This window comes from Salvelinus namaycush, chromosome 40 (genome assembly GCF_016432855.1).
Source record: "Salvelinus namaycush isolate Seneca chromosome 40, SaNama_1.0, whole genome shotgun sequence".
In the NCBI taxonomy this organism is placed as follows: domain Eukaryota; kingdom Metazoa; phylum Chordata; class Actinopteri; order Salmoniformes; family Salmonidae; genus Salvelinus; species Salvelinus namaycush.
This window is the reverse complement of record NC_052346.1, coordinates 3,256,121-3,283,866: the sequence shown is the minus strand read 5'-3', so window position 1 is coordinate 3,283,866 and position 27,746 is coordinate 3,256,121. Positions and strand designations below refer to the sequence as shown.

Here is a 27,746-nt window from a genome sequence, read left to right as displayed (position 1 = left end):
TTTGATATTTTCTTTTCACATCGCTAGGTCCTTCCTGTTTGGCCCTGTCCGGGGGTATCATCGAATGGGGCCACAGTGTCTCCTGACCCCTCCTGTCTCAGCCTCCAGTATTTATGCTGCAATAGTTTGTGTCGGGGGGCTAGGGTCAGTTGGTTATATCTGGAGTACTTCTCCTGTCTTATCCGGTGTCCTGTGTGAATTTAAGTATGCTCTCTCTAATTCTCTCCTTCTCTCTTTCTTTCTCTCTCTCGGAGGACCTGAGCCCTAGGACCATGCGTCAGGACTACCGGGCATGATGACTCCTTGCTGTCCCCAGTCCACCTGGCCTTGCTGCTGTTCCAGTTTCAACTGTTCTGCCTGCGGCTATGGAACCCTGACCTGTCCACCGGACGTGCTACCTGCCCCAGACCTGCTGTTTTCAACTCTCTAGAGACCGCAGGAGCGGTAGAGATACTCTTAATGATCGGCTATGAAAAGCCAACTGACATTTACTCCTGATTATTATTTGACCATGCTGGTCATTTATGAACATTTGAACATCTTGGCCATGTTCTGTTATAATCTCCACCCGGCACAGCCAGAAGAGGACTGGCCACCCCTCATAGCCTGGTTCCTCTCTAGGTTTCTTCCTAGGTTTTGGCCTTTCTAGGGAGTTTTTCCTAGCCGCCGTGCTTCTACACCTGCATTGCTTGCTGTTTGGGGTTTTAGGCTGGGTTTCTGTACAGCACTTCGAGATATTAGCTGATGTACGAAGGGCTATATAAAATAAACTTGATTTGATTTGATTTAGGTCCAGTTACTAAAAACGAGCTGAGCTGGCCCCCTAACATATCCGTTTCCAGCCCAAAGTGAATATAGGCATAGTTAGCTTGCCATGCCCCACTCAAATCATGCTGGAAAGAAGCAGTTCGTAACAAAAGCAGGCTGGCCATGGTCCCAGTCAGTACTCACTGGAAAGCGAGCCAAAAGAGCACAGTTCAGGTTGACACAATAGTGTGAAAAAGGTTATTGTTATAGAAAGACTACGATGACCCAATTCCACTTTGTGACAACTGCTGATGTATAAAGGACTTTAGAATGTGTTTGAAATTTGACCCAGTTCCATGTCGCGCCCCCCCATCTACTTATCACTTAGATGTTAAGTGTCTTAAATGTGAAGAAATTGGAACAGAGGCCTAGGTGGAGCAATCCCTATATTGCTTTTAGACCTACCCGCTACTCTGATGTGTGAACACTCTCCCTCTCTCTAAACCACTCTTCCAGTATTCAAAATCACCTCATCTGTTTTTGCCTTGTAAATCATGTCCTTCCTCTATTCCCTCGCTTCTCCATCCCCCTCTCTTCTCCATCCCTCTGCAAACAGTTGGGGGGGGGGGGCCTGGGGAGCAGCCAAATCCCACTGCAGTCTTGTAAATCAGACTGTTTGGAATGGAAAGGTTAGAAAGAGCGAGAGAGAAAGCAACAAAGCGAGAGACGAAAGAGGGCGGGATATAAATGGACAATGAGGCTTTGTGCGTATGAGGTTCAAGTATGGTGATGTACGTAAGGTGTATAAACTTTGAGCACCTGCGGAGTAGGGTGAAGTTGCCCCTGGATCTTAGTGCAGGAAATACAAAGCTGACCCAAAGTTTAAGGTTAGGAACGGGGGAGGGAAAGCAGATCCTCGATATGTACCTTGGGAAAACTTCACCCTGGAGCACAAACCAGTCGGTAGAGGTAGAACAGTAATGATTAACGATTCTCCTAGTTGCAGGGTTCAAAACATGAGAGAGAGACGGGAGAGAGAAAGCGAATAATAGAACAGAGGAGTAGTGGACATGAGGAGACAGGGCTTTCCCTGAGCCACCTGCTCCATCGCTTGCCTCTGCCCACTCTCATCCATCGCCAGCATTGCAATCTCATCTATCGGCTGGCCAGCCTGCCGGCAGTAAGCTGGGTGGGGGATTACGCTGAGCTGCCTGGCCGAGATATCCCACAGAGGGCCCAATCCACACTGATACCACCCATGGTACCCTCCTGCTGCTGTCACAACAAGATACTGTTGTCTCACTACTGCACCACCGAACTAGATATTGCATGTAAAGTACCCCACATAGGACCATATTGGAGGTAACACAGACCTATGTACTGTTGTCGTAAGCACACAGTAAAAAGGCTAATACAGTTGACTTAAGCTTCATTTAGGGAAATACAGGAATAACAGTCCCGGCTCGCAACATCAAGAGTTTTCCCCACAAACGGCCAACAAACAATTTATACCTGTGCAATTAATGGTCAACCGCGGCACACCAAATGTAAAGTGATAGCACATCGGGCAATTCTCTGGGAGAATCGGGAAGAAAGGCATTCGACCAGACTGCTCCTAAGTGTAATTCACATAGAAATGACAGTACTCCCCAATGTAAATCTACCTTAATCCAAAGCGTGGTACTGCTGGTACTAGCCTTACTAGCACAGCACATGGGAGACTGCTCTCATCAATCACGCCTTTGGCGCTGGTGCACTGCATTGGTTAGTGATCCCAGTTGCACACATCTTCACCAGCAAAAAGGTGATGCCATGGAAACTAGAACACGCATTACAATAGATCCAGCCACCGCCTGAAAACACAGGGAAGATTTGTCTCATCCTGAAAGTGGGCCATGAAACAGACAGTGTCCGTTTCTGAAAATAAAGTCAGTCAATCCTATACCCACGCATAATCTTTGGACAGCGCCTAGCCAGCTGGTTGCTGGTACTAGTAGGAACGTACTGTCGACATACTTACACAGAGACAAACTATCAACGTGGCTTATTTTCTATGATAGTGTGTAAGGGAAGCAGACCTGGGTATATTGCATTAACAGAAATTACGGTAACCAAACAAACATTGTAGATTAGAAATGATGGGAATTAATGGTAAATGTACTACTCTGTGCCATCCCCGCGGCCTCCGCAATGGATTAGTCCACTGAGAAAGGTGTCAAAGACATGCAATAAATACTGTTTTTACTCTAAGAGTTAAAAAAAGGATCGGTCAACCAACAGCCTACCAACCAAACAATCCACCAGTCGACAAAAAAAATAAAAAAAAATGGGGTCAGCCCTACACAGGACAAAAAGTTATTTGAATTGAATCATGGCCTCATTTCAGTCGGGTGACCTCGTTCAGTGACCTATATTGAAACCAGACAAAACATACCAGGTCTCTATCACACATGATCTTTGCTCCATATTGTATCCAAGAGTCACAGTCTTTGCGTCAGTATTGACTCGTTTGGTTTAACAGAAAACTTGCCTGGTACCTATTGTCCAGTGAGAATGTGTCATTGTGCTATTATTGGTGGGTCACTGACCGTTCCTCTAGCTCGACCAATGGGTATAGGGTGCTTCCCTTTGGTTTGCATGGGGATCTCGTGGGTTTTGACCAGGGGTTATAATTCTTCCGGCTGGGTCCACCCTCTGCTTTGTCATTCTATTAGCATGAAAACGAACATGCACACCCGCACCTCATATGCATGCACGTGCAGTGGCGTACATACACGCATACACACACTGAAGAACAAGTGTATAATATCATCACACACACACATTGATTTAATCCTCCCAGGCCCTGTTCTGTGAACCAGTCCCACAATCCCGGGGCGGCATTAATTCTGGCTCTGTTGCGGTGGTGTTATCTGAGTGACCCAGGCCTGCCACTGGGATCAGCTTCAGACCTAGGAAGACCCTCTGGCGGAGCGAGTGTCGCCCGAGATCAGCTATTATGTCTGGAGAGTGTACGGACACGGGAGTCTGGAGAGTGTCCTCTGCCTGTCTCTACCCACCAGAGACACAGAGTGAGTCTGAAATGGCACCCTATTCCCCATGTAGTGCACTACTAGTACAACACTCTATGGTGTGCTCCCTGGCTGTGTTTGAAATGTGCTCTGGTCAAAAGTTGTGTACTGTAAAGGTAATAGGATGCCATTTTAGATGCAGCCAGGCCGTATAGAGACAGACCATAAACAGATTGAGAAGAATGACAGACAGATACTGAGTAGACAGACACAACAATGACTGGGGAGGAAAGAGACATAGCCAGAGGCCTTGTATAAAAACATAGACAGACTGACTTACAAACAAATAAAAATACTTTGAATACTACTTAAGTAGTTTTCTTGGGTATCTTTACTATATATATATTTTTTTTTTTTTGACTACTTTTAATATACTCCACTACATTCCTAAAGAAAATATGTACTTAACACCCATTTTCCCTGACACCCAAAATAACTCGTTACATTTCAAATGCTCAGGCACAACAGCAATATGGTCCAATTCAGGCACCTATCATCCCTACTGCCTCTGATCTGGTGGATACTAAACACATATTGCGCATGTAAATGGTGTCTGAATGTTGGAGTGTGCCCCTGGCTGTCCTTAAATTAAAAGGAAATTTTTTTAAATTGTGCCATCTGGTTTGCACAATATAAGGAATTTGATGAATAGCATTTACTTACTCAAGTCTGACAATTGTACTTTTCCACCACTTTTACTCAAATAGTATTTCACTGGGTGACTTTCACTTTTAGTCTAGTCATTTTCTATTAAGGCATCTTTACTTTTACTCAAGTTAGTACTTTTCCCACCACTGACCTGGAGGACAGAGCCCTGTTCTGTTTGGAATACGGGTTGGACGCTATGGGAAAATGGTACATGTGCTTGGTCTTTGGAGGGTGTGTCTGTTTATGAGTGTGTGTGTGTGTGTAATGCTATCGGTGCTAGTCTCTGGGACCGGATCCTCGGGTAGGTTGGGTGTGGGAGTGTGTTACAGTGATTAGAGGGCAGTCAGCCCTTCGTTTCCCTCACACCCTGCCTGCCAACATTCCAATTACACCCTGCACCCGGAACGGAAGACTGGTTGCCGTGGCCATGACGTCTTTTCCCATCTGGCCGAGATGTGCTACTGTGTCCCTATGACGACAGTCGACAGTAACATAACAAAATGTGGAAATAGTCAGGGGTCTGAATACTTTCCGAATGCACTGTATTTTTTTTAACTAGCAAGTCAGTTAAGAACAAATTCTTATTTACAATGACAGCCTACAAAAAAGTCTCCAAAAAAGTTGACATCTACTCATTCAAGTTTTTTTTTGTTATTTTTACTATTTGAACACATGGAACACATGGAAATCATGTAGTAACCAAAAAAGTGCTAAACAAATCTAAATACATTTTACATTCTTCAAAGTAGCCACCCTTTGCACACGCTTGGCATTCTCTCAACCAGCTTCATGAGGTAGTCACCTGGAATGCATTTCAACTAACAGGTGCGCCTTGGTAAAAATTAATTTGTGGAATTTCTTTCCTTCTTAATGCGTTTGAGCCAATCAGTTGTGTTGTGACAAGGTAGGGGTGGTATACAGAATATATCCCTATTTAGTAAAATACCAAGTCCATATTATGGCAAGAACAGCTCAAATAAGCAAAGAGAAATGACAGTCCATTACAGTGCAGTCGCAAAACCCATCAAGCTCTATGATGAAACTGGCACTCATGAGGACCGCCACAGGAAAGGAAGACCCGGCGTTACCTCTGCTGCAGAGGATAAGTTCATTAGAGTTACCAGCCTCAGAAATTGTAGACCAAATAAATGCTTCAGAGATCAAGTAACAGACATCACAACATCAACTGTTCAGAGGAGACTGCGTGAATCAGGCCTTCATGGTTGAATTGCTGCAAAGAAACCACTACTAAAGGACACCAATAATAAGAAGAAGAAGAAGAGACTTGTTTGGGCCAATAAACACGAGCAATGAATATTAGACCGATGGAAATTTGTCCTTTGGTCTGATGAGTCCAAATTTGAGATTTCTGGTTCTAACCGCTGAGTCTTTGTAAGATGCAGAGTAGTTGAATGGATGATCTCCGCATGTGTGGTTCCCAAAGTGAAGCATGGAGGTGGTGTGATGGTGCTTTGCTGTCTGTGATTTATTTAGAATTCAAGACACACTTAACCAGCATGGCTACCACAGCATTCTGCAGCGATACGCCATCCAGTCTGGTTTGCGCTTAATTGTACTTAATTGTATCATTTGTTTTCAACAGAAGAATGACCCAACACACCTCCAGGCTGTGTAAGGGCTATTTGACCAAGAAGGAGAGTGATGGAGTGCTGCATCAGATGACCTGGCCTCCACAATCACCCGACCTCAACCCAATTGAGATGGTTTGGGATGCGTTGGACCGCTGAGTCAAGGAAAAGCAGCCAACAAGTGGTCATATGTGGGAACTCCTTCAAGTCTGTTGGAAAAGCATTCCAGGTGAAGCTGATTGAGAGAATGTCAAGAGTGTGCAAAGCTACATGATTACATGTGTTATTTCATATACAAAATTTAAAAAAAAACTTGAATGAGGGCTTTTGACTGGTACTGCATGTGCATGTATATATACACACAGTGCAAGTATTCAGACCCCTTGACCTTTTCCACATTGATATTTAACCAATTTTAGAACAAGGCTGTAACGATCTACACACAATACCCCATAATCAAAGCAAACAGGTTTTTAGACATTTTTGCAAAAAGTATTCAGACCCTCTGCTATGAGACTAAAAATTGAGCTCAGGTGCATCCTGTTTCCATTTTTATCAGAATCTAAGGGAGAGCTAAGCAGTTAACACACACTTGGGTGCTGCCATTGATTTACATTAGAAGTGCCCATCCAAGAAGGCTCAAGGCCAAAGATAAAATGACATCAAATCACATATCTACCATAGCTTTGATTGGACTAATCATGTCAACATTAAATTTTCAAAATCTTAGCTAGCAAGCAGTCATCATGAATCACGTTGACAATCTACTGTCAAAACGTTTAATTCCTGTCAAATGAAGAGAAATTGATAAAAACGTATCAGTGCTCAGCAGCCAATGGACATAAACATTACACAAAAAGTAAAAAAATGTATTAAAAAAAATTATATATTAAATTTGCAAATTCAACAATGAGTGGTTTGGAAAGAATCAGTGGCTAACTGCAAGCATTTCAAAGCAATCCCTATTCTGCTTCCTCTGTCTGCTATTCGGTGGGGAGGGTGTGTGGTCCAAGTCTGAGTTTAAGGATTTAAAACAGTATTCAGACCCATGGACTTTCACATTTTGATACGTTACAGCCTTATTCTAAAATTGATCAAATTGTTTTTTCCCCCTCAATCTACACACACTACCCAATAATGACAAAGCAAAAACAGGTTTTCGCTAATTTATAAAATCACATTTAAATAAATATTCAGACTCTTTACTCAGTACTTTGTTGAAGCACCTCTGGCATTGACTACAGCCTCGAGTCTTCTTGGGTATGACGCTACAAGCTTGGAACACCTGTATTTGGGGAGTTTCTCCCATTCTTCTCTGCAGATCCTCAAGCGCTGTCAGGTTGGATGGGGAGCGTTGCTGCACAGCTATTTTCAGGTCTCTCCAGAGAAGTTCGTTCAGATTCAAGTCCGGGGTCTGGTTTGGCCATTCAAGAACATTCAGAGACTTGTCCCAAAGCCACTCCTGCATTGTCTTGGCTGTGTACTTAGGGTCATTGTCCTGTTGGAAGGTGAACCTTCACCCTAGTCTGAGGTCCTGAGCAGGTTTTCATCAACGATCTCTGTACTTTGCTCCGTTCATCTTTGCCTCGATCCTGACTAGTCTCCCAGTTCCTGCCGCTGAAAAACATCCCCACAATGCTTCACTGTAGGGATGGTGTTAGGTTTCCTCCTGACGTGACACTTGGCATTCATGACAAACCATCTTGGTTTCATCAGGCCAGAGAATCTTGTTTCTCATGGTCTGAGAGTCTAGGTGCCTTTTGGCAAATTGCAAGCGGGCTGTCATGTGCCTTTTACTGAGGAGTGGCTTCCGTCTGGCCACTACACCATAAAGGCCTGATTGGTGGAGTGATGCAGAGATGGGAGAACCTTCCAGAAGGACAACAATCTCCACAAAGGAATATTTACTGTTTATATGTAGATGCAGGAGCTCCACAAGAGGAATAGGAGCTCAAAGCAGTCGAAAATTTGAGGTGTCTGTACTCAGCTCCTGCCCAAGTCAAGCTCTGCTCCTTAACCCTTGCCAAATAGCCTATAGCTGTGTCTGTCCAGAGCTCACTGGTGTGGGAAACAGAGCCCAGAATATTTTATACAATGTTGCAAGTCAAGCTTCGGGCTGGACCCAAGTTAATAGTTGATACGTTTCAAGTTAGTTGCAGTCAGGCCATGCATAGCCAATGTGATTCATAGGATATTTATTTTGATCAGGATATTTTCTACCTGCAGGCTGCAATATTTTAATTTGTTCGCTTTATGTAAGCTATTTTTACATATAGAAGTTAATATCCTTTTTTTTTTTTTTTTTTTAAGTATACCCCCCCAAACTCGTGATATGTCTTGTCCGTACGGGAGTTGCAGCAATGGGACATGGGAGAGGCGAAGGTCGAGAGCCATGCGTTCTAAGAAACACTACCCTGCCAAGCCGAACTGCTTCTTGATACACTGCTCGCTTAACCCTGGCACATTGGTGCCAGCCACACCAATGTGTCGAAGGAAAAAATCGTACGATTGGCAACCGTGTCAGCATCAACCCGCCAGTCGTCGTCACTAGAGCAAGACGAGACAGGGACATCTCGGCCGGCCAAACCTTCCCCTAACCCGGACGATGCTGGGCCAATTGTTCGCCCCCTCATGGGTCTCCCGGTCGCGATGCAGTGCCTTCAACCGCTGCACCACTCAGGAGGCCAGAAGTAACTTTTTAGGTTTGTATCATTTTCATTTAGATGTGAAGATGTTATTAGAAATTAAATGAATCTGTTGCATGCAAACGTGCATATGAAAGCCATAACTGGCAATCAGATCTGTAGAAATTGTAAGATAAACTGGCATTCCACATGAGAAAGGTTGCCGATTCCTCATGTAGCCTATTACCGGCCACTTAAGTTCTCTAGGATAGGTGGCAACATTTTCACGTTTGGATGAAAAGCATGCCCAGAGTAAACTGCCTCCTACTCAGTCCCAGATGCTAATATATGCATATTATTATTAGCATTGGATAGAAAACACTCTGAAGTTTCTAAAACTGTTTGAATCATGTATGTGACTATAACATAACTTATTTGGCAGGCAAAACCCCGAGGACAAAACATTCAGATTTTTTTTTTGTTTTTTTTTTGAGGTCACTCTTTTCAATGGGTTTTTAACGGGAATCCAGATTTCTAAAGGGACCTTCCTGCAGTTCCTATCGCTTCCACTGGATGTCAACAGTCTTTAGAAACTGGTTGAGGTTTTTCCTTTGAGAAATGAAGAAGTAGCCATGTTCAGAATGAGGCTCCAGTAAAGTGTACTGTTTGTTAGAGGCGCGTGACCAGAAAGCATGCTACACATTGTTTTCCTCCGGTATTGAACACAGATCATCCAGTCTTCAATTTTATAGATTATTTACATAAAAAATACCACGTTGTGCAAGTTGGAACCGGTGTTTTTCTGGATCAAACGCGCCAAATAAATGGACATTTTGGATATATTTCGACGGAATTAATCGAACAAAAGGACCATTTGTGATGTTTATGGGACATTGGAGTGTCAACAGAAGAAGCTCGTCAAAGTTAAGGCATGAATTATATCTTTATTTCTGCATTTTGTGTCCCGCCGGGAGGGTTGAAATATGATGGTCTGTGATTGTTAGCTGGGGTGCTATCCTCAGATAATAGCATTGTTTGCTTTCGCCGTAAAGCATTTTTGAAATCTGACACATTGGTTGGATTCACAACAAGTGTAGCTTTAATTTGGTATATTGAATGTGTGATTTCATGAAAGTTTAATTTTTATAGTAATTTATTTGAATTTGGCGTTCTGCATTTTCACTGGATGTTGGCCAGGTGGGACGCTACCGTCCCACATATCCCAGAGAGGTTAAGGGGAGTAATGGCAGAAACTGCAAAAGTCAGCAGGAGAGTGAAGAATGGTTGGGTCAGGTTAAGTTTTTTCCCCCCCTTCTGGTTATCCAGATCTATGGCTCCCTCTTGAGTCATTTGTCTTATTTCATAAAACAGTGCACTTAAAGCATCAGAAAAGCTCAATGCATATATTTGATTTTATTAAAACCCATGGGGTTATCTATCGATGTAAAAAAAAAAAATATATATATATATATATATATATATATACACATATACACACACACAGCGGGGAGAACAAGTATTTGATACACTGCCGATTTTGCAGGTTTTCCTACTTACAAAGCATGTAGAGGTCTGTAATTGTTTATCATAGGTACACTTCAACTGTGAGAGACGGAATCTAAAATCCAGAAAATCACATTGTATGATTTTTAAGTAATTAATTTGCATTTTATTGCATGACATAAGTATTTGATACATCAGAAAAGCAGAACTTAATATTTGGTACAGAAACCTTTCTTTGCAATTACAGAGATCATACGTTTCCTGTAGTTCTTGACCAGGTTTGCACACACTGCAGCAGGGATTTTGGCCCACTCCTCCATACAGACCTTCTCCAGATCCTTCAGGTTTCGGGGCTGTCGCTGGGCAATACGGACTTTCAGCTCCCTCCAAAGATTTTCTATTGGGTTCCGGTCTGGAGACTGGCTAGGCCACTCCAGGACCTTGAGATGCTTCTTACGGAGCCACTCCTTAGTTGCCCTGGCTGTGTGTTTCGGGTCGTTGTCATGCTGGAAGACCCAGCCACGACCCATCTTCAATGCTCTTACTGAGGGAAGGAGGTTGTTGGCCAAGATCTCGCGATACATGGCCCCATCCATCCTCCCCTCAATACGGGGTCTATAACAAGCGGCAACAGAGAGAGACTTATTTCTGGGAAGGTGGACTTTTAATTGGGCATAGACCTGGATAGCATGACAGAACTCTGCAAGCTAACTCCACCCCCTTTGGCAGTTCCATCTTGGTGGAAAATGTAGTTGGGGTGGAAATTTCAGAATTTGTGGTGGCCTTCCTAAGCCAGGATTCAGACACAGCTAGGACATCAGGGTTGCGGAGTGTGCTAAAGCAGTGAATAAAACAAACTTAGGGAAGAGGCTTCTAATGTTAGCTTCTTCCAACATCAAGCATTCGCTTTGAAAATGTTTTACTAAACTAGGCAAGTCAGTTAAGAACAAATTCTTATTTACAATGACGGACTACCCTGGCCAAACCATCTCCTAACCCGGACAACACTAGGCCAATTGTGCGCCGCCCTATGGGACACCCGATCACGGCCGGTTGTGTTACAGCCCGGGATTGAACTAGGATCTGTAGTGACGCCTCTAGCACTGAGATGCAGTGCCTTAGACCGCTGCGCCACTCGGGAGGCTTGGTAACAGAGAAATCCCTCCTGTATCAAGAGCCTTGCTGGCTAATATTTGTTTTGTGCGTGCAGCAAACTGGGTAGCATTTTTGAGTCATGTATAGTTTAGGTCAGAAACTGTACAAAATGTTCGCAACGCGATCGTTAGCATTTTCTATGGGATTTTACAGGTACTTGTTAGCATTGCTAACCTTTGGATTACAGAGTATCAGTGGGGTTTGAAAACAGCACTCCTTGTGTTCAGAGACGGTGTTACCAATTATGCCAGTATGGCACAAGGTCGGAATGAAAGTATAACATTCTGCATACCGCTCAAGCCTAGTACAAGTATTCTACCAACTGTGCCACAATGGAACAAGTCTACTATGTGAAGTCAATGTATGATACATGTTTCCAAGAACTAGCTCCCCATACTGAGAAATAAGGTAATGCATAGGGTCAGCAGCATACCCTTGCAGTGACGCATTGCTTACCCGTCCCACATATCTTAGTGGGGCATTGAACACACAATTAATCAAGTGAGATTAAAATGCACACACACGGGAGATACACAAAACAAATCAAGTGTGAGACAAACACGCCTGCACACACACACACCCATGTTCCATTACTGTCACACACACACAGTAGTCTATACGTCTCCTCCTGCGTCCCACAAATACAGGAAACCCACCCCAGGTAATGGTAGGGGGACAAGGAAACAGGAACTGGGAATAGCAGGGCACTGCCAAGAATAACCGACTCCTTCTTGACGCCACACACACGCTATGCTACTCACAGTTCAGCTAAGTTATTTAGTTCATGAAACAAAGTGGACCTTTTAGAGATAGATACTTCAAAACAACTGCAAACTATAAATCAACAACGCAATTTTGAGCAAGTGGATTAAATCAAAGGCCAAATCAACATTTAGACCAGCACTGAATCAATTCTCCAAATGTCCGGTCATAGTCGATTGAAACTGTTGTAAAGCGATACGCATAACTCCCTTCACAGTACATGTAGCAATAAATATACACAAGGCCAATATACAGAGGGACACTGTCGAGGGTTGAGCGAGGGAAGCGTTGGCCTGTCTTGGAGAAAAAGGCAGTAAAAAGACAGAGATAAGGAGGGAACGAAAAGGAGAAATGGGAGCAAGATATTGAATGAGGGAAGACTTAGGCCTGTTGCTTCTGAAGAAAGAGGCAGTGAAAAAACTTGAATAAGGGAGGAATGAAAGGAAGAAAGCGTGAGAGAGCAGAGACAGGAATATCTCTGGGAGGCGGCGCTCTAATTATAGCGCGGGTGCCAGGCGACCGGGGAGGGCACCGCTGCCACCAAAACACAGGAGGAGGGAAGAGGGGGATAAGGAGGGAGAAGAGGAGGTGGGCAAGGCGGGTAGCTCAATCATTTCAAAAAGAGACCCAACATGGGAGAAAGAGGGATAATTGATGAGGTGAGGAATAATTGCTCAATTCCAGATCAACCCCTAGCCCCCTACTCCCTGTCGATCTGAGAGAACTGGATGGTTAGATCGGTGGAATCAATATGGCTATATTTACACCCTAGCTAAATGAAATGGTAAAAGTAAGCAATTACCAATACCTACCAAATTATTTCAGAAACAGTCAGCTCTATAGGAGTGTCTAGGCGTGTAGCCTGTACACGGTAGGGGCTAGGGGTTGATTTGGAATTCAGAAAATACATGTTTTAGAGTATTTATTTGATTGCTTTGGGAGACATTTGGTCAAGTAGGACAAGTCAATCAAGAATAAAGGAGGCTGACTGAAGAAGGAGTGGCCATTTTGTAGTCAGAGGGACTAGTGTGTAGCATAATTCCTAAGACACATGCTGCTGTGTTTGTGTGATTATGTATTGGCGTTGTTGTGTAGAGTGAGCGTGCACGTGTGTCTAACTGTCTGTGTGTATGTCAGGAGCATGTTGCCATCGGACGTATTATTAATTAATATATCCACGTGGGCTAAATCAACGGGTCACACAGATCACTGTCCCATACGTCAATGTCAATCACATTGACCTTACTGCCCTCCCTCTTTTCTCTTTCCATCGCTCTCTTACTCTCTGCAGCTATATGTTAACGGTGGACTATGTCTACATCCCAAATGGCACTGTACTCCTTATGTAGTGCGCTACTATTTACCAGAGCCCTATTGGAAAGGCGACATAAGGAATATGGTGCCATTTTGGACTAATTCTATAAAACTATAAGCCACAGTGAGTCAGCCCCCTAAAAACTGAAATCATCACGAACGACCCCCACCAGGCTCTTTGACTGCGCTTGGTCGCTCAGATTATCAAGTTCCAGGTTTGTATGTGGGGACGTGAAAGTCACACATGACTCGCCATGGGCAGCGTCCATGACGGTGACACTGACAGTTAAGACGTGATCCACTGGCCTATTACAGGGCAGCGGTGGGGTTGCCATAGCAGCAGGGCTATAGGGCGCATTCCAGGTCATCATTATTGCAGATGATCAGAACTCAAAGCCTAGAGAAGTGTTTAATGATTCAGGTGCTACTTTATTATGATAGAGTAGTCTTTGAGATGTGCAGCATGACTGCAAAAAGACAACCTGGAACACACCCATTCTCTCCTGGTTGGAGGTGGGGTCCCTGATAACTCTCATCCAGGTTTCATTGGGGAGCATTGGAATGGAGCAGCACCTGCACAGAACCACTGATCTGTATAGATGAGGGATTGTGAAAAGTGGGGCCGGAGTTGCTTCACAATCGAGCCCATCCTGATGTTGTGAGAGCCTCTAAATGTGGTCTGTACCAGACACTGCTGCACATTTCATATCAGATGATACCGTGATATCATGATATATTTGCTCTGTAAAGCTCTTCATGGTCATGTTCATTAGGACACAACGTCGCAAAATGTTTTGCAACAGAATGTGAAAACAAACATCTCTCATTGGACAAATTCAGGTAGTCACTCACTGTTTCACTCCATTTCATGCCAACTGAACACAGCCCATGGCCAGCAAGATAGAGATAACCAGCCATGGATGCTATCTGAAAGGCCAGGTTACAGCGCACAAAGCCAGCCTTACACCACCATGCCAGGTGTTTTCACCGATCAGCTCTCCTGAAAACCTGCCATGCCATTAAAGGGATAGGTGACATGACCTTTTCAGACAAACATTACTTAAAAGGTGAGGATGTCCAGTGTGGCTACATGGGAGAGAAAGAGGGTACAAAATACAACAAATCCTGAAATGGGAGGAACATCCCAACGTGGGGAGAACAACAAAACAAACGTACCATGACAACGCCATAAAGGGCCAGGAATTTCTATCTGGCAGGCAGAAAAAGAGGCACCGCCACCAAAACATAAAAAGGGGCTTAAAATGGAGGATGGTTGGCATGGCTTGAAAAACATCTCAAAACAGAGACAATGAATGGCACACAACAAACCATTACAAGGGTAGGAATTGTAGACTGTAACAGAGCTAATTGTCCCTTTAAAGCGCTATTGGAAACTGGCGCTTTAAATGGATGGTTGGATGAAGCTGCAACATGAGCAGTGGATGCCAAAGGGAGACAATGGGTATAATGTACTCTAATGGGTGTGAGGCTGTGTTGCCCTGGGCTTGAATGACTGCAGTGCATTGACAGACTGCCTGGGTTGCTCTTCGACCAATTTTTCAAGGATGGGAAAGGGAAATTCTGCTCCTCCTGTATAGAGGTCGGATTAACAAGAGAGCCCTGCCCTCTGTGTCCTTACACTGTTCAATTTTGTGGGTTATACATGTGTATACCAAGTAATAAAGCATTATAAACTACGTCAGATTTCTTTTCCCATCAAATTTTTGGAATTAATTGTCAATTATTGACAACCCACAATATGAGAAATACAAACTAACTATGAACTTCTGTATTGGGAGGTTTGAAAATCAACCTCATAGCCTATTTGGCATTTAATTGACTGAAATGATCTTAATATGTTGAAATATCACCAACACCCTTTGGCTATATTGAACTAAGATCAAGAACTGATACATATAGTCAGAAACAGTAGGGGTAATACATATAACAACTAGCTATGTTAAAGGTGTATGGATGTGAGAAGGCCTAGTAAAACCTGAGTGACATTGACATACTGAACTTGAGGTGTGTGAAGAGTAATGTTTGTGTGGGTAGCCTAGCTAGCCCACAGACCCGCATCGACCTGTTACAAGTATCACCCATATCAAATGTATCCGCTTACTGCCTGGTATCATTTGTTAAAATTCAAACCGCAGTACCCACACACAGGCATACCAAATGTAGCAACGCAGCCGCAATTGCAGTGTTACACTGTAACACTATAAGAACGTCGTGAAAGAGCAATTGTTGTCTCTCTCTTTACAAGGCCACATTCACACCGACATGGCATAGCGCCTGAGAGAGATGATCGGTGATTGTGTGCAACATCTCCACACCAGGGCCATTTCCAGACAACTCATGACTAACACACATTTTAGCAGGGTATTTTCTTGAAACGGTTAGATAAGTTGTGATAAATAAAAACTGGAAGCCAGCCTATCGGTTGAAATGTTAACCTAATGGTTCCCGCGAGAGACCGTGTCCCTGCGTTCCGAGCCTCTGGGTTCATGGAATGCTGCAGTGCACCGCCGCCATCTTACTTCTGTCTCACTACATTATCTTTATTCTCTAGCTTAACATGAAACAGGTTGACGTAGGGAAAACATAGGCGATTTTACCCTTATCCACGGGCGCGATGTGCAGAATTAATGGGTCATAGGTCTACTCGTTGGCTCTTTTTAGGGAGTAGCCTGTGTCTTTAGGCTACAGAAAGCTACATCTAAGGTAAAGAATAACCCACTTTAACGTTAGATGTTTACTTTCACGCCCACCACCAAAATATACCATCGAGCCATGAAAAAAACACTACACAAGTTGCTACAAAATGGTGATCATATTACCCATAATCTCCGGATACAACAATCAATATTGCCACTACAAACCTGTTTAGACTAGGCTGTGTTTTGAAGTGCAATTATGCACAGAAACAAAAAATCACGTTCGTTTACATAGGTTACACAGGAATCTCAGCCGTAGCCTAGATAGAAAGACCTGATGAAGCATTCCATTCTGTGCAAAACAAATGTAATTATTTCTCATCTTGAATTATGAAAAATAAAACTTATCCATAGGCTATAAAACTAGATTTCAATTCAAGCAATGGCAGAAATATAGCAGTTTATAACAGCACTGGGCAAAGGAGGATCTAAACACTGGCTATTCTACTTCTATGATTTCGAGTCAGACTAAATTCGATAAAAGCTGTCCAACATATATTCAGGCGTGGAATATGATCACAGCCTTGCTGAATGTCTGGTTTCATTTTGTTCTATTCGTGCGTAATTAGCCCCCATGGTTTGGAATCACCCGGCTGCTCGCTCCCGCTATAGCAGCGGAAGAGAAGAAATAGCCATGGAGCTCAGCCTTGTCCCGACTCCCGTCTTTCTTTCCCCAGTTTCTTACCTCAACTGCTAACGCCGTGGTCGCAACAACCAGCAGCAACAAAGCCATACGGTCCCCCATACCGTATTATTGTCACAACGCGTCCTATGTATGGTGTATTGGGGTTTATTCTATGTTCCGTCGGTATGTATTCAGAGCTCGTCTCCGTGGCAGTGCCGCTGACTGTGTTTGTTTAATGGGGAACGATACCGAGGCTGCTCGAGCGCCAAGTCACCTGACCGGACAACGAATGAACGGAATTATTAGGGAGAGGCCCAAAACATCTGAGGATAGCTCTGGGTGTGGTCCCGATGGGGGCTAAACACTGAATTTAGCATTTTTCAAACACCTGAAACAGATTTTCCTGCAATCTAGAGCCATAATAATTATGCTTAATTCTATGTAATATATATATATATATACAGTACCAGTCAAAAGTTTCGACATATCGCTTATTCTAGGGTTTTTATTTTTTACTATTTTCTACATTGTAGAATAATAGTGAAGACATAAAAACTATGAAATAACACATATGGAATCATGTAGTAACCAAAACAGTGTTAAATAAATAAAAATATATTTTAGATTTTAGATTCTTCAAAGTAGCCACCCTTTGCCTTGGTGACAGCTTTGCACAAGCTTGGCATTCTCTCAACCAGCTTCAGGAGGTAGTCACCTGGAATGCATTTCAATTAACAGGTGTGCTTTGTTAAAAGTCAATTTGTAGAATTTCTTTCCTTAATGCGTTTGAGCCAATCAGTTGTGTTGTGACAAGGTAGGGGTGGTATACAAAAGATAGCCCTATTTGGTAAAAGACTGTCCATATTATGGCAAGAACAGCTCAAATAAGCAAAGAGAAACGACAGTCCATCATTACTTTAAGACATGAAGGTCAGTCAATCAAAGAACTTTGAAAGTTACTTCAAGTGCAGTTGCAAAAACCATCAAACGCTATGATGAAACTGGCTCTCATGAGGACCGCCACAGGAAAGGAAGACCCAGAGTTACCTCTGCTGCAGAGGATAAGTTCATTAGGGTTACCAGCCTCAGAAATCTGCAATTAACTGCACCTCAGATTGCAACACAAATAAATGCTTCACAGAGTTCAAGTAACAGGCACATCTCAAAATCAACTGTTCAGAGGAGACTACATGAATCAGGCCTTCATGGTCAAATTGCTGCAAATAACCACTACTAAAGGACACCAATAATAATAAGAAGAGACTTGCTTGGGCCAATAAACATGAGCAATGGACATTAGACCGGTGGATATCTGTTCTTTGGTCTGAAGATTTTTGGTTCCAACCTCCGTGTCTTTGTGAGACACAGAGTAGGTGAATGGATGATCTCAGCATGTGTGGTTCCCACCGTGAAGCAAGGAGGAAGTATGATAGCGTGGGGATGCTTTGCTGGTGACACTGTCTGTGATTTATTTAGAATTCAAGGCACACTTAACCAGCATGGCTACCACAGCATTCTGCAACGATATGCCATCCCATCTGGGTTTCCCTTAGTGGGACTGTCATTTGTTTTTCAACAGGACAATGACACAACACACCTCCAAGCTGTGTAAGGGCTATTTGGCCAAGAAGGGGAGTGATGGAGTGCTGCATCAGATGACCTGGCCCCCACAATCACCTGACCTCAACCAAATTGAGATGGTTTGGGATGAGTTGGACCACAGTGTAGGAAAAGCACCCAACAAGTGCTCCGCATATGTGGGAACTCCTTCAAGACTGTTGGAAAAGCATTCCAGGTGAAGCTGGTTGAGAGAATGCCAAGTGCTTTTGGGAGAGCAAAACATTAAATATTCTATTGCAAGTATTGAACCCTGCCAAATAATTACTAGTCAGATGCACTAACCTCAACCCTAGCATACATGTATTTTGAAATATCTTAATACAGTGCAAGCCTCTGAGTACAAAAGAGTGCATTTTCCACAGCCTGCCAAGAGATTGAATCATGCAACCCTTAGGGTTAGCAAATTACCTCAACAGGCTACTTGTGCGAGAAGGCAGAGCGGATTGATGCTGGTTGATGAATTTGACAATGAATGTACGAGGGAAGTACTATTTTCTCAAACAGAGGTGACTGAATTAATGTTCAGGATGATTGATAATCGTTGTTGAAATAGTAATCAAGTATAATTTCAAAACATGAACATAAAAACAGGTAATAATAAACATGAATCATCATTATCAGGGGCGCAACTTTCACTGGGGACGGTGGAGACATGTCCCCCCCACATTCTGAAATTGCATTTTTGTCCCCCCCAGTTTTATCATTGGAATGTGATGCGGACGCCTCCGAGCGGTATAGAAGGCTGTTTGGAGTGTTTATCCGACTGGAAAAAAAGTTGTGTCCCACCCCCACTTCTAAAACCAAAGTTGCACCCCTGATCATTATATTAATTCACAGTAATCTGTTGAATACTTTTCAGTCCTTCCTCTTGCATTAGCAGTGTGGAAAGGGACAGAAAAAATGTGTGCAGGAGTTTTCCTGTGCAGGGCAGTGGTGTATCCAGAGAGATAACTAATCTTCTGAAATTTAATTTGTGGTCTTTATGCTGCCATCTATTGGAATAATTTATTAATTGCAGTAATACAGAATAAGTGTATATCCTTACTAATGTCGTTATTACTCAGACTTGCAAAATATAAAATGTTATATTTAATTTGATCAGTTACAACGATAAAATAACCATTTATAGCATAACAATAAACAATGAAACTGACAGAAACCAAAAACACCTTACATTTAGTTATTAAAAAAAATGCTCTTAGAACATTCAGACTGCCATTGTTTTGGGGAAATAGGGATATGTCTGTCTATTTCCTCAAATATCTCAAAATGTATGTATTTTTCTGGGTTGAAGTCCTACACCATTTTAATCCGGACGATCTCCTCTTTGTAAGGATGTAAGGCTGGGCAGCGTAGTCAGTTGTCATCATAAACTAGCATGTAAAATGTCAGAAATTACACATTACTGTTGGAATTCTGAGGCTGCCCCAATGTTTGCCTATGAGAAAATTCTACACGGACATGTCTGTCTATTTTGCCAAATATCTCACAGTATCATGCAGACATGCCCTCGCTGTGAGCATTCCTATGAATGGAACAGTCAGCCACTTTATGGCAAGTATCCGGCAGGCAACCTTCGGCAGCTGCTTTCACAGGGCATTATTTGTTGCTTATTCTCTACTTCTTGGGTGAATATAATGTCCTGGACATAACCTAGCCTGGTGGAACCAGCCTGTCACCATTCTATTTCAATTCACATTTTATTATATCTGAAGTGAAATAGAAAGGTGAACACAGCGATCAGGTTGGTTCTACCAGGATAATCATAACCGACATTGATAATGTAATCAGTGCTCTGTGTGTGTGTGTGTGACCGACCATTATCTTTGACGAGGGGCCAGGTATCAGGATAAAGGTAAGACACGGATGCAGACCGTGTCGAAGTAACAATGTTTATTACAGCAACAGGGGCAAAAGTACAGGGCGGGCAGGCAGGCTCAGGTCAGGCAGAGGTTGGTAATCCAGAGGTGGGGCAAAGGTCAAAACCAGGAGGACGAGAAAAGAGAGACGTGGGAAAAGCAAGCGCTGATACAAAAACGCTAGTTGACTTGACAAAGAAGACAAACTGGCAACAGACAAACAGGGAACACAGGTTTAAAATAAACAGGGAATAATGGGGAAGATGGGCGACACCTGGAGCGGGGTGGAGACAATCACAACGACAGGTGAAACAGATTAGGGTGTGACACCAGGAGCATCTACTCCCCATTAATGGGGCTCTGGGAAAGACTTCACCTCCAGCCTCAGCTCCTGCCTGCTTACCAATGGCCGTTGATAGGGAGAACGGAATTAGGTAGGCTTAGTCTGACCTGTTCAAACTTCAACATAGTATGTTTGTGTGTCAGATATCACGTATTCCTAACTGCCATTGGTAATAGACCAGTGACTGTGTGTATGTTTTCAAAGATGCATGAGATGCAGAGAGAACTGGCACTCAACACATCCACAATGAGGTGATTACTAATAATACAGTACATCAGAAATGTCCAGTAATAGCAACACCATTTTCATTTCATCTGTCACTGGTGAACTCTGCCTATTTCTGCAGATGGACTAGAGATGCCTATTCCACGGCAGCCTCAGTCGTTTGATGGGGAGACCATAATTGGGTAGGTTTAATCTGACCTGTTCAAACTTCAACATAGTACCTGTTAGGGATAGCTCATATCTGATACACAAACTGTCATTGGTAATAGAACAGTGACTATGTGTGTATGTGTTCACAGAAACATGTATGGAGCCAGCACATGGAGACTTGCAAGATGATGTGATGAAGTCCAGACAGGCTTGATACTGATGTCTCTGAATGGAGAGACAACTTTTACTTGTATTGAATATTTTTATTCAGTTGAATGGTATCAATCAAAATGGGGAGGGGAGGGGAGGGACCCTGTGTATTCTGCACCAGGATCAGGGAACTTCTGTTGTGTATGAGACACCACACAGGAAGGTATGACCTCTGTGACTGCCATGGGGGCCCGCAATAAAACTGCCATGGGGGCGTGCAGAGAGCTGGATGGAATGGTCCACTCAAAGTGGGTGAGCGGCTGTAGCGACCAGGATGGGGCCCCCTGATGACCCAGGTCGACCAGGAGAGAGGAAACGGTGGATGGAGACAACTACAAGAATGGCCGTGGCTGCTAGCTAGAAGGTATTGGAGACCTTTATGTTCAAGGGGACTTTGTTGTTTGTTTTGAGTAAATATGTTTTTTTATTTTTTTATTGTTTTTGCTAACCGGTGTGTGAAACATAATATTGCACGTATGTCATTTTGCAGTGTTTTCACTCACTAGTGTGAGGAAACACTAATTTTAAAGTGGGTGAGAATGTCACAGGTGCCACTACTTTCCATGTGTAACAATCAAGCATTCCTATTGCATGGTTAACGTATCATGTGATTTTGAATTGTGTACTTTAATCACTCTGTTTTTGTCTTCCAGGCAGCCACCCACAGGAAGGGGTGTAGTCCAGAGGCATGGTGGATCCTTGTTGCAACAAAGCTTATGACGTGCCACTGGCATTAAACAAAGCCTGTGTGTACATACATGTATGCTGATGATTCAACCATACGTGTCAGCAACCACAGCTAATGAAGTCACTGAATCTCTTAACAAGGAGTTGCAGTCCGTTTTGGAATGGGTGGCCAGAAATAGACTGGCCCTGAGAATCTCTAAATCTAAGAGCATTGTACTTGGTACAAATCGTTCCCTAAGCTCTAGTCCTCAACTGAATCTGGTAATGAATGGTGTGGTTGTTGAACAAGTTGAAGAAACTAAATGACTTGGTGTTACCTTAGATTGTAAACTGTCATGGTCAAAACATAGATTCAATGGTTGTAAAGATAGGGAGAGGCTTTTTTGTTGACACCACTCTCAAAAAACCAAGTCCTGCAGGCTCTAGTTTTGGCTTATCTTGATTATTGTCCAGTAATGTGGTCAAGTGCTGCAAATAAATACCTAGTTAAGCTGCAGCTGGCCCAGAACAGAGTGGCATGTTTATTTTATTAAACTAAGCAAGTCAGTTAAGAACAAATTCTTATTTACAATGATGGCCTACCGGGGAACAGTGGGTTAACTGCCTTGTTCAGGGGCAGAACAGAGTTTTACCTTGTGTCATGTTCGTCGTAAGAATTATCGGACCAAGGTGCAGCGTGATATGGTTTCCACATGTTTTTTAACTGTAACGCACAATAACGAACGAAACGTGAGGACAATGGCGTGCTCACAGGCAACGACACATAAACAAGATCCCACAAATACAGGTGTGAAAAAGAACTACTTAAATATGATCCCCAATTAGAGACAACGATTACCAGCTGCCTCTAATTGGGAATCATACAAAACACCAACATAGAAAAAAAAAACTAGAACACAACATAGATATACTAGATCACCCCCTAGTCATGCCCTGACCTACTACACCATAGAGAAACAATGGCTCTCTATGGTCAGGGTGTGACACCTTGTCAGCTCAGGGATTCAATCCAGCAACCTTTTGGTTACTGGCCCAACACTCTAGGCTACCTGAAGGCCAACACTGTCCTGTGGGACTCTCAATCATGGCCGGTTGTGCTACAGCCTGGATTCAAACCAGAGTGTCTCTAGTGACACCTCTAGCACTGAGCTGTAGTGCTTTAGACCGCTGCGCCACTTGGGAGCCCAATATTAAAACAGTTAATTCCCATACTGGGAGTCGAACCTGGGCAGCCTAGGTGAAAACCAGGAATCCTAACCGCTAAACCATATGGGAACCAATCATGTTTTGCTCTTCAGTATAATGAGAGGGCTAATAGAAATACTATGCATACCAGTCTCTATTGGCTAAGAGTTGAGGAGAGACTGACTGTGTCACTTCTTTTTATAAGAAACAGGTGAAAACAGTCCCCAAATCCAGAACAAATTCAAGAAAGCGTACAGTATTATATAAATCCATTATTGCATGGAACTCCCTTCCATCTCATATTGCTCAAATGAACAGCAAACCTAGTTTAAAAAAACAGATAAAGCAACTCCTCTCCCCTATTTGACCTATAAATTGTGTGTATGCATTGATATATATAGGCTTTGTGTGCCATTTTTAAATGTATGTAGTTCTGTCGTTGAGCTGTTCTTGTCTATTAATGTTTTGTATTAATGCCATGTTTGTAAGGTACTGGGTGTCGGGAGTGTGAAGTCAGGCACAGGAAAACAGAGAGTTAAATATAATGCTCTTTTAATGCATTCACGGTGAGCTAAACCACGGCCACCCCACTAAACACTGGGTGCTCAAAATAAACTGCCCCAGACACGGGGAACGAAAACAGTCCAGCACTATACACGAACATAAACAAACATGTACGTCTGAAACAAACACCAGGCTTACAATAATCAATCCCGCACAAAGAAACGGGAGGGCCGGCTGACTAATAAAGCCCAACTAATTACAACAAACTCAAAACAGGTGTAATCAATAAACACATAAGGAGGGGGAGAGAAGAATCAGTGGCAGCTAATAGGCCGGTGACGACGACCGCCGAGCGCCACCCGAACGGGAAGGGGAGCCTGCTTCGGTCGGAGTCGTGACAATGTTTAAGTTGTGAAGAGTAGCTGCTGCTTTCGCAACAGGTTTTGGGATCCTAATCAAATACCAAAAGCTTAAGACTGTAATGTTCGATGAGATCACATGGCAAATGGACTTTGCTGTATAGGGCACGGCTCCACTAGAGGGTTGAAACTCGTGTTGAAGTTTTTTGTTTTTGTTTTTAAGATATCTTTAGGGTTTATACAACTTTGAATAAGTGGGATATATATATATATATATATATATATATATATATATATATATATATATATACTAGTTTATACGTAATGAATCATTATTTCTTATTACGGATTTACAAATGATCTGTAAACTATTTACACAGGTATTCCCATTGTTATTTTCAGTACCTAAATGCGTCTGAGTTAGGGATGGATCAACATTGACAGAATGGTTACCTGGAGGAAAATGGGGGAGGGTCATGCTTTTTAAATGTCAGTCAATGGGATGGTTTAGTGTGTTTTAAATCTAGTCAAGGGGGAAGGTCATGTAATTTGTAATTGATAAAATTTCAATATTTCTCAGTGTTTTAGAATGAGTTGCTTATTAGGCTATATATCGATGTGTGCTTCATCTCTGATTCTCCACTGGGCGTGCAATATCAATTGCGCCTATAGGCTATTTCATGTGGTCTCAATTCAATGATCCATAGTCTATGGGCTAGGAAGTGCGTGCTCGGAGAAGCACAGAGCAAAGTTATATTGCTAAGATGGATCCCGGGATGGTGTAAATAAAACTAGGCTGCATTACACACTGCAATTTGTATTCAAATCAAATCAAATCAAATGTATTTATATAGCCCTTCTTACATCAGCTGATATCTCAAAGTGCAGTACAGAAACCCAGCCTAAAACCCCAAACAGCAAGCAATGCAGGTGTAGAAGCACGGTGGCTAGGAAAAACTCCCTAGAAAGGCCGAAACCTAGGAAGAAACCTAGAGAGGAACCAGGCTATGAGGGGTGGCCAGTCCTCTTCTGGCTGTGCCGGGTGGAGATTATAACAGAACATGGCCAAGATGTTCAAATGTTCATAAATTACCAGCATGGTCAAATAATAATAATCACAGTAGTTGTCGAGGGTGCAGCAAGTCAGCACCTCAGGAGTACATGTCAGTTGGCTTTTCTAATCCTAAACCCCGGCCTGCTCTGCTCTTACTGATCAAAAACGTGTTTGTATACTGCTTAACCACTACGTTGGCAGTTTAAGAGTCAAAGGTTTCTTCCGAAAATAATTTATGATTAGGCCTAGTCCAAAAACCTCTCTTCTGTGAGGAATAGCCTATGTTCTCTTTAGTTTGAGGAGAGCACGAAGATGAGAAGGAGGACCGGAGGTCCACTTTAATAGCTTGCTACTACTATAATTGAATTTATAAAATATGTTTCTTGCATATTATGTATTTATTAGAGTTATTGACCTCACAATAAGCCAGATTTGAGTAACTTACATTGTGGTGCCGAACCTTGAAGCAGCAGACCCAGCTGCTACCTGCCTTCGGGGCGGCAGGTAGCCTAGTGGTTAGAACGTTGGACTAGTAACCAAAAGGTTGCAAGATCGAATCCCTGAGTTGACAAGGTACAAATCTGTCGTTCTGCCCCTGAACAAGGCAGTTAACCCACTGTTCCTAGGCCGTCATTGAAAATAAGAATTTGTTCTTAACTGACTTGCCTAGTTAAATAAAGGTAAAATAAAAAATAATAATAAATCAGTCGGAAATGGACAGCTCATGGTGCAAATTCGAGTAGGCACAATTCATTTCAATCACAATTAATTCCAATTTGAGTATTATAGAAATGGTCCTCAAGATTAAAGAAATGTGCTCAAACAAAATTTCATAGCCATGGGAAATTACACATTTTTGCCATGAAGCACATGTCAAAAACCACCAATGGTCAATACCAGCTCCGATAACCTTAGGTTTGTGTCTCAAATGGCACCCTATAGCGCACTACTTATGACCTCAATAACCAGCAGTAGCCTACCTGTTGTGATTCGAGGCACCAACCGAGCTGCCTGCATGAATACTATGTGTAGGGTGAAGCTGCTCCTAGGCCTAGACATTGATATTGGATAATTTTTTCCCCCCAGGCTAATGGCGAAGGTTAGGATTTGGGGAGGGGAAGCTGATCCTAGATCTGTACCTAGGGGGAAACTTCATCCCGGAGCTGAACAATATGGCAGAGGTAAAATATTTTTAACAGTTGGAAATACAAATTGGATTAAACTTCAATATGAGCGATTTTGAAGGAGTGGGAAAATTGCCTTGCACGATCCCTTATTGAATAAAAGGGTTGATTTGCTTAGCAATTTCACTGCAGCGAAGTGCTGGCTGTCTTCCTCCTTTGTGTGAGCAGAATGACCACCTCAAAAAGCCTTTATGCAGAGGCTTACTTTTACTTGAATCTGGAGCACAAATTATGTCTAGGCTGGACTTGTTGTTGTGCTCTCTCCCTTCTACATCCTCTCTGGTGTACACTCACTGATTCACACTTACCGATTCACACACACACGCGGGTACATGCTTGTGCATGCACACACACGGCCATTGACTGGTGTACTGAGTTTAGAAGTTTTCTTGGGTATTTATTGAGGCAGAGTAGACAATATGATTTGGAAACTTTAATTTAACTTTCATCCTGAACATGTTCATAGCGACAACATATAAACAACACTGAAAGATTGTTGAGAAACATCACCATCATAGGAATCATAGGATCATCATTCCTCCGAGAGCAGGCCCAGACCCGTCTTCACTGTGCACATGCAGGCAGCCTTGCTCAGAGTAGGGTAAAGTTGCCCCTAGACGCTGACCTGGACAATGGCGCCGGAGGGGATGGCTGGCGCTTTACGGGCTCCTAACCCGTAACTTATTTTTGAACTTGTAGATAATGTTGCTGCTACCATCTCTTATGACCGAAAATAACTTCTGGACATCAAACAGCGATTACTCAACTCGAACTGGACAAGGATTTTTTCTTTCACGAGTCCGACGAGAAGGATATACTGCCTTCTCGCGTGAAGAAAAGACAGAGAAAAAAGGGGCGGAGGTCGGGCTGCCTTCTGAGAATTCGTAGGCGAGTGAGTAAACCTCCACTACCATCCGTTCTATTGGCCAACGTGCAATCATTGGAAAACAAAATGGATGATATATGATCAACGGGACATTAAAAACTGTAATATCTTATGTTTCTCTGAGTTGTTGCTGAACGATGACACGGATAATATAGAGCTGGCGGGATTTTCCATGCATCGGTATGTGAAGGATGGTCTTGTTCTCTTTTTAACAAAAATATATGCCTTATAGAAATAGGACATGTTAATCACAAAACATAGCGTGACTGCAGAAAAGCTGTTGTTAATCTAGGGTGTCGACTGTGCTAACCACAAGGTTGAGACAAGATGGAAAATTACTGAATAACAAGAAAACAGGAACTGAGCAATGTAACAACCGACAACTCAGCTCAATCTTCACAACAAACACTTCCGGATATCTGGATCCTGTGTGCTGTGAGGCTGGGACCAGCCTGGGCACCACCGATAGGCTAGGGGATTCAATCTTGCAACCTTACGGTTAACTAGTCCAACGCTCTAACCACCTGCCTCTCATTGCACTCCACGAGGAGCCTGCCTGTTACGCGAATGCAGTAAGAAGCCAAGGTAAGTTGCTAGCTAGCATTAAACTTATCTTATAAAAAACAATCAATCAATCATAATCACTAGTTAACTACACATGGTTGATGATATTACTAGTTTATCTAGCGTGTCCTGCGTTGCATATAATCGATGCGGTGCGCATT

The 27,746-nt window shown here is 42.9% G+C and overlaps 1 protein-coding gene across 2 annotated transcripts in view; it reads right to left on the bottom strand.

Annotated features, from left to right (window-relative positions):
• Positions 1-17,011, bottom strand: part of appa (amyloid beta (A4) precursor protein a) — a 42,083-nt gene extending 25,072 nt beyond the window's left edge. For both annotated transcript variants that reach the window (XM_038980205.1, XM_038980206.1), the window contains exon 1: positions 16,816-17,011. In XM_038980205.1, the coding sequence (XP_038836133.1) occupies positions 16,816-16,875 (60 nt within the window). In that variant the 5' untranslated portion in view covers positions 16,876-17,011. The remainder of the gene's footprint in view (positions 1-16,815) is intronic.
• Positions 17,012-27,746: the final 10,735 nt, after the last annotated feature.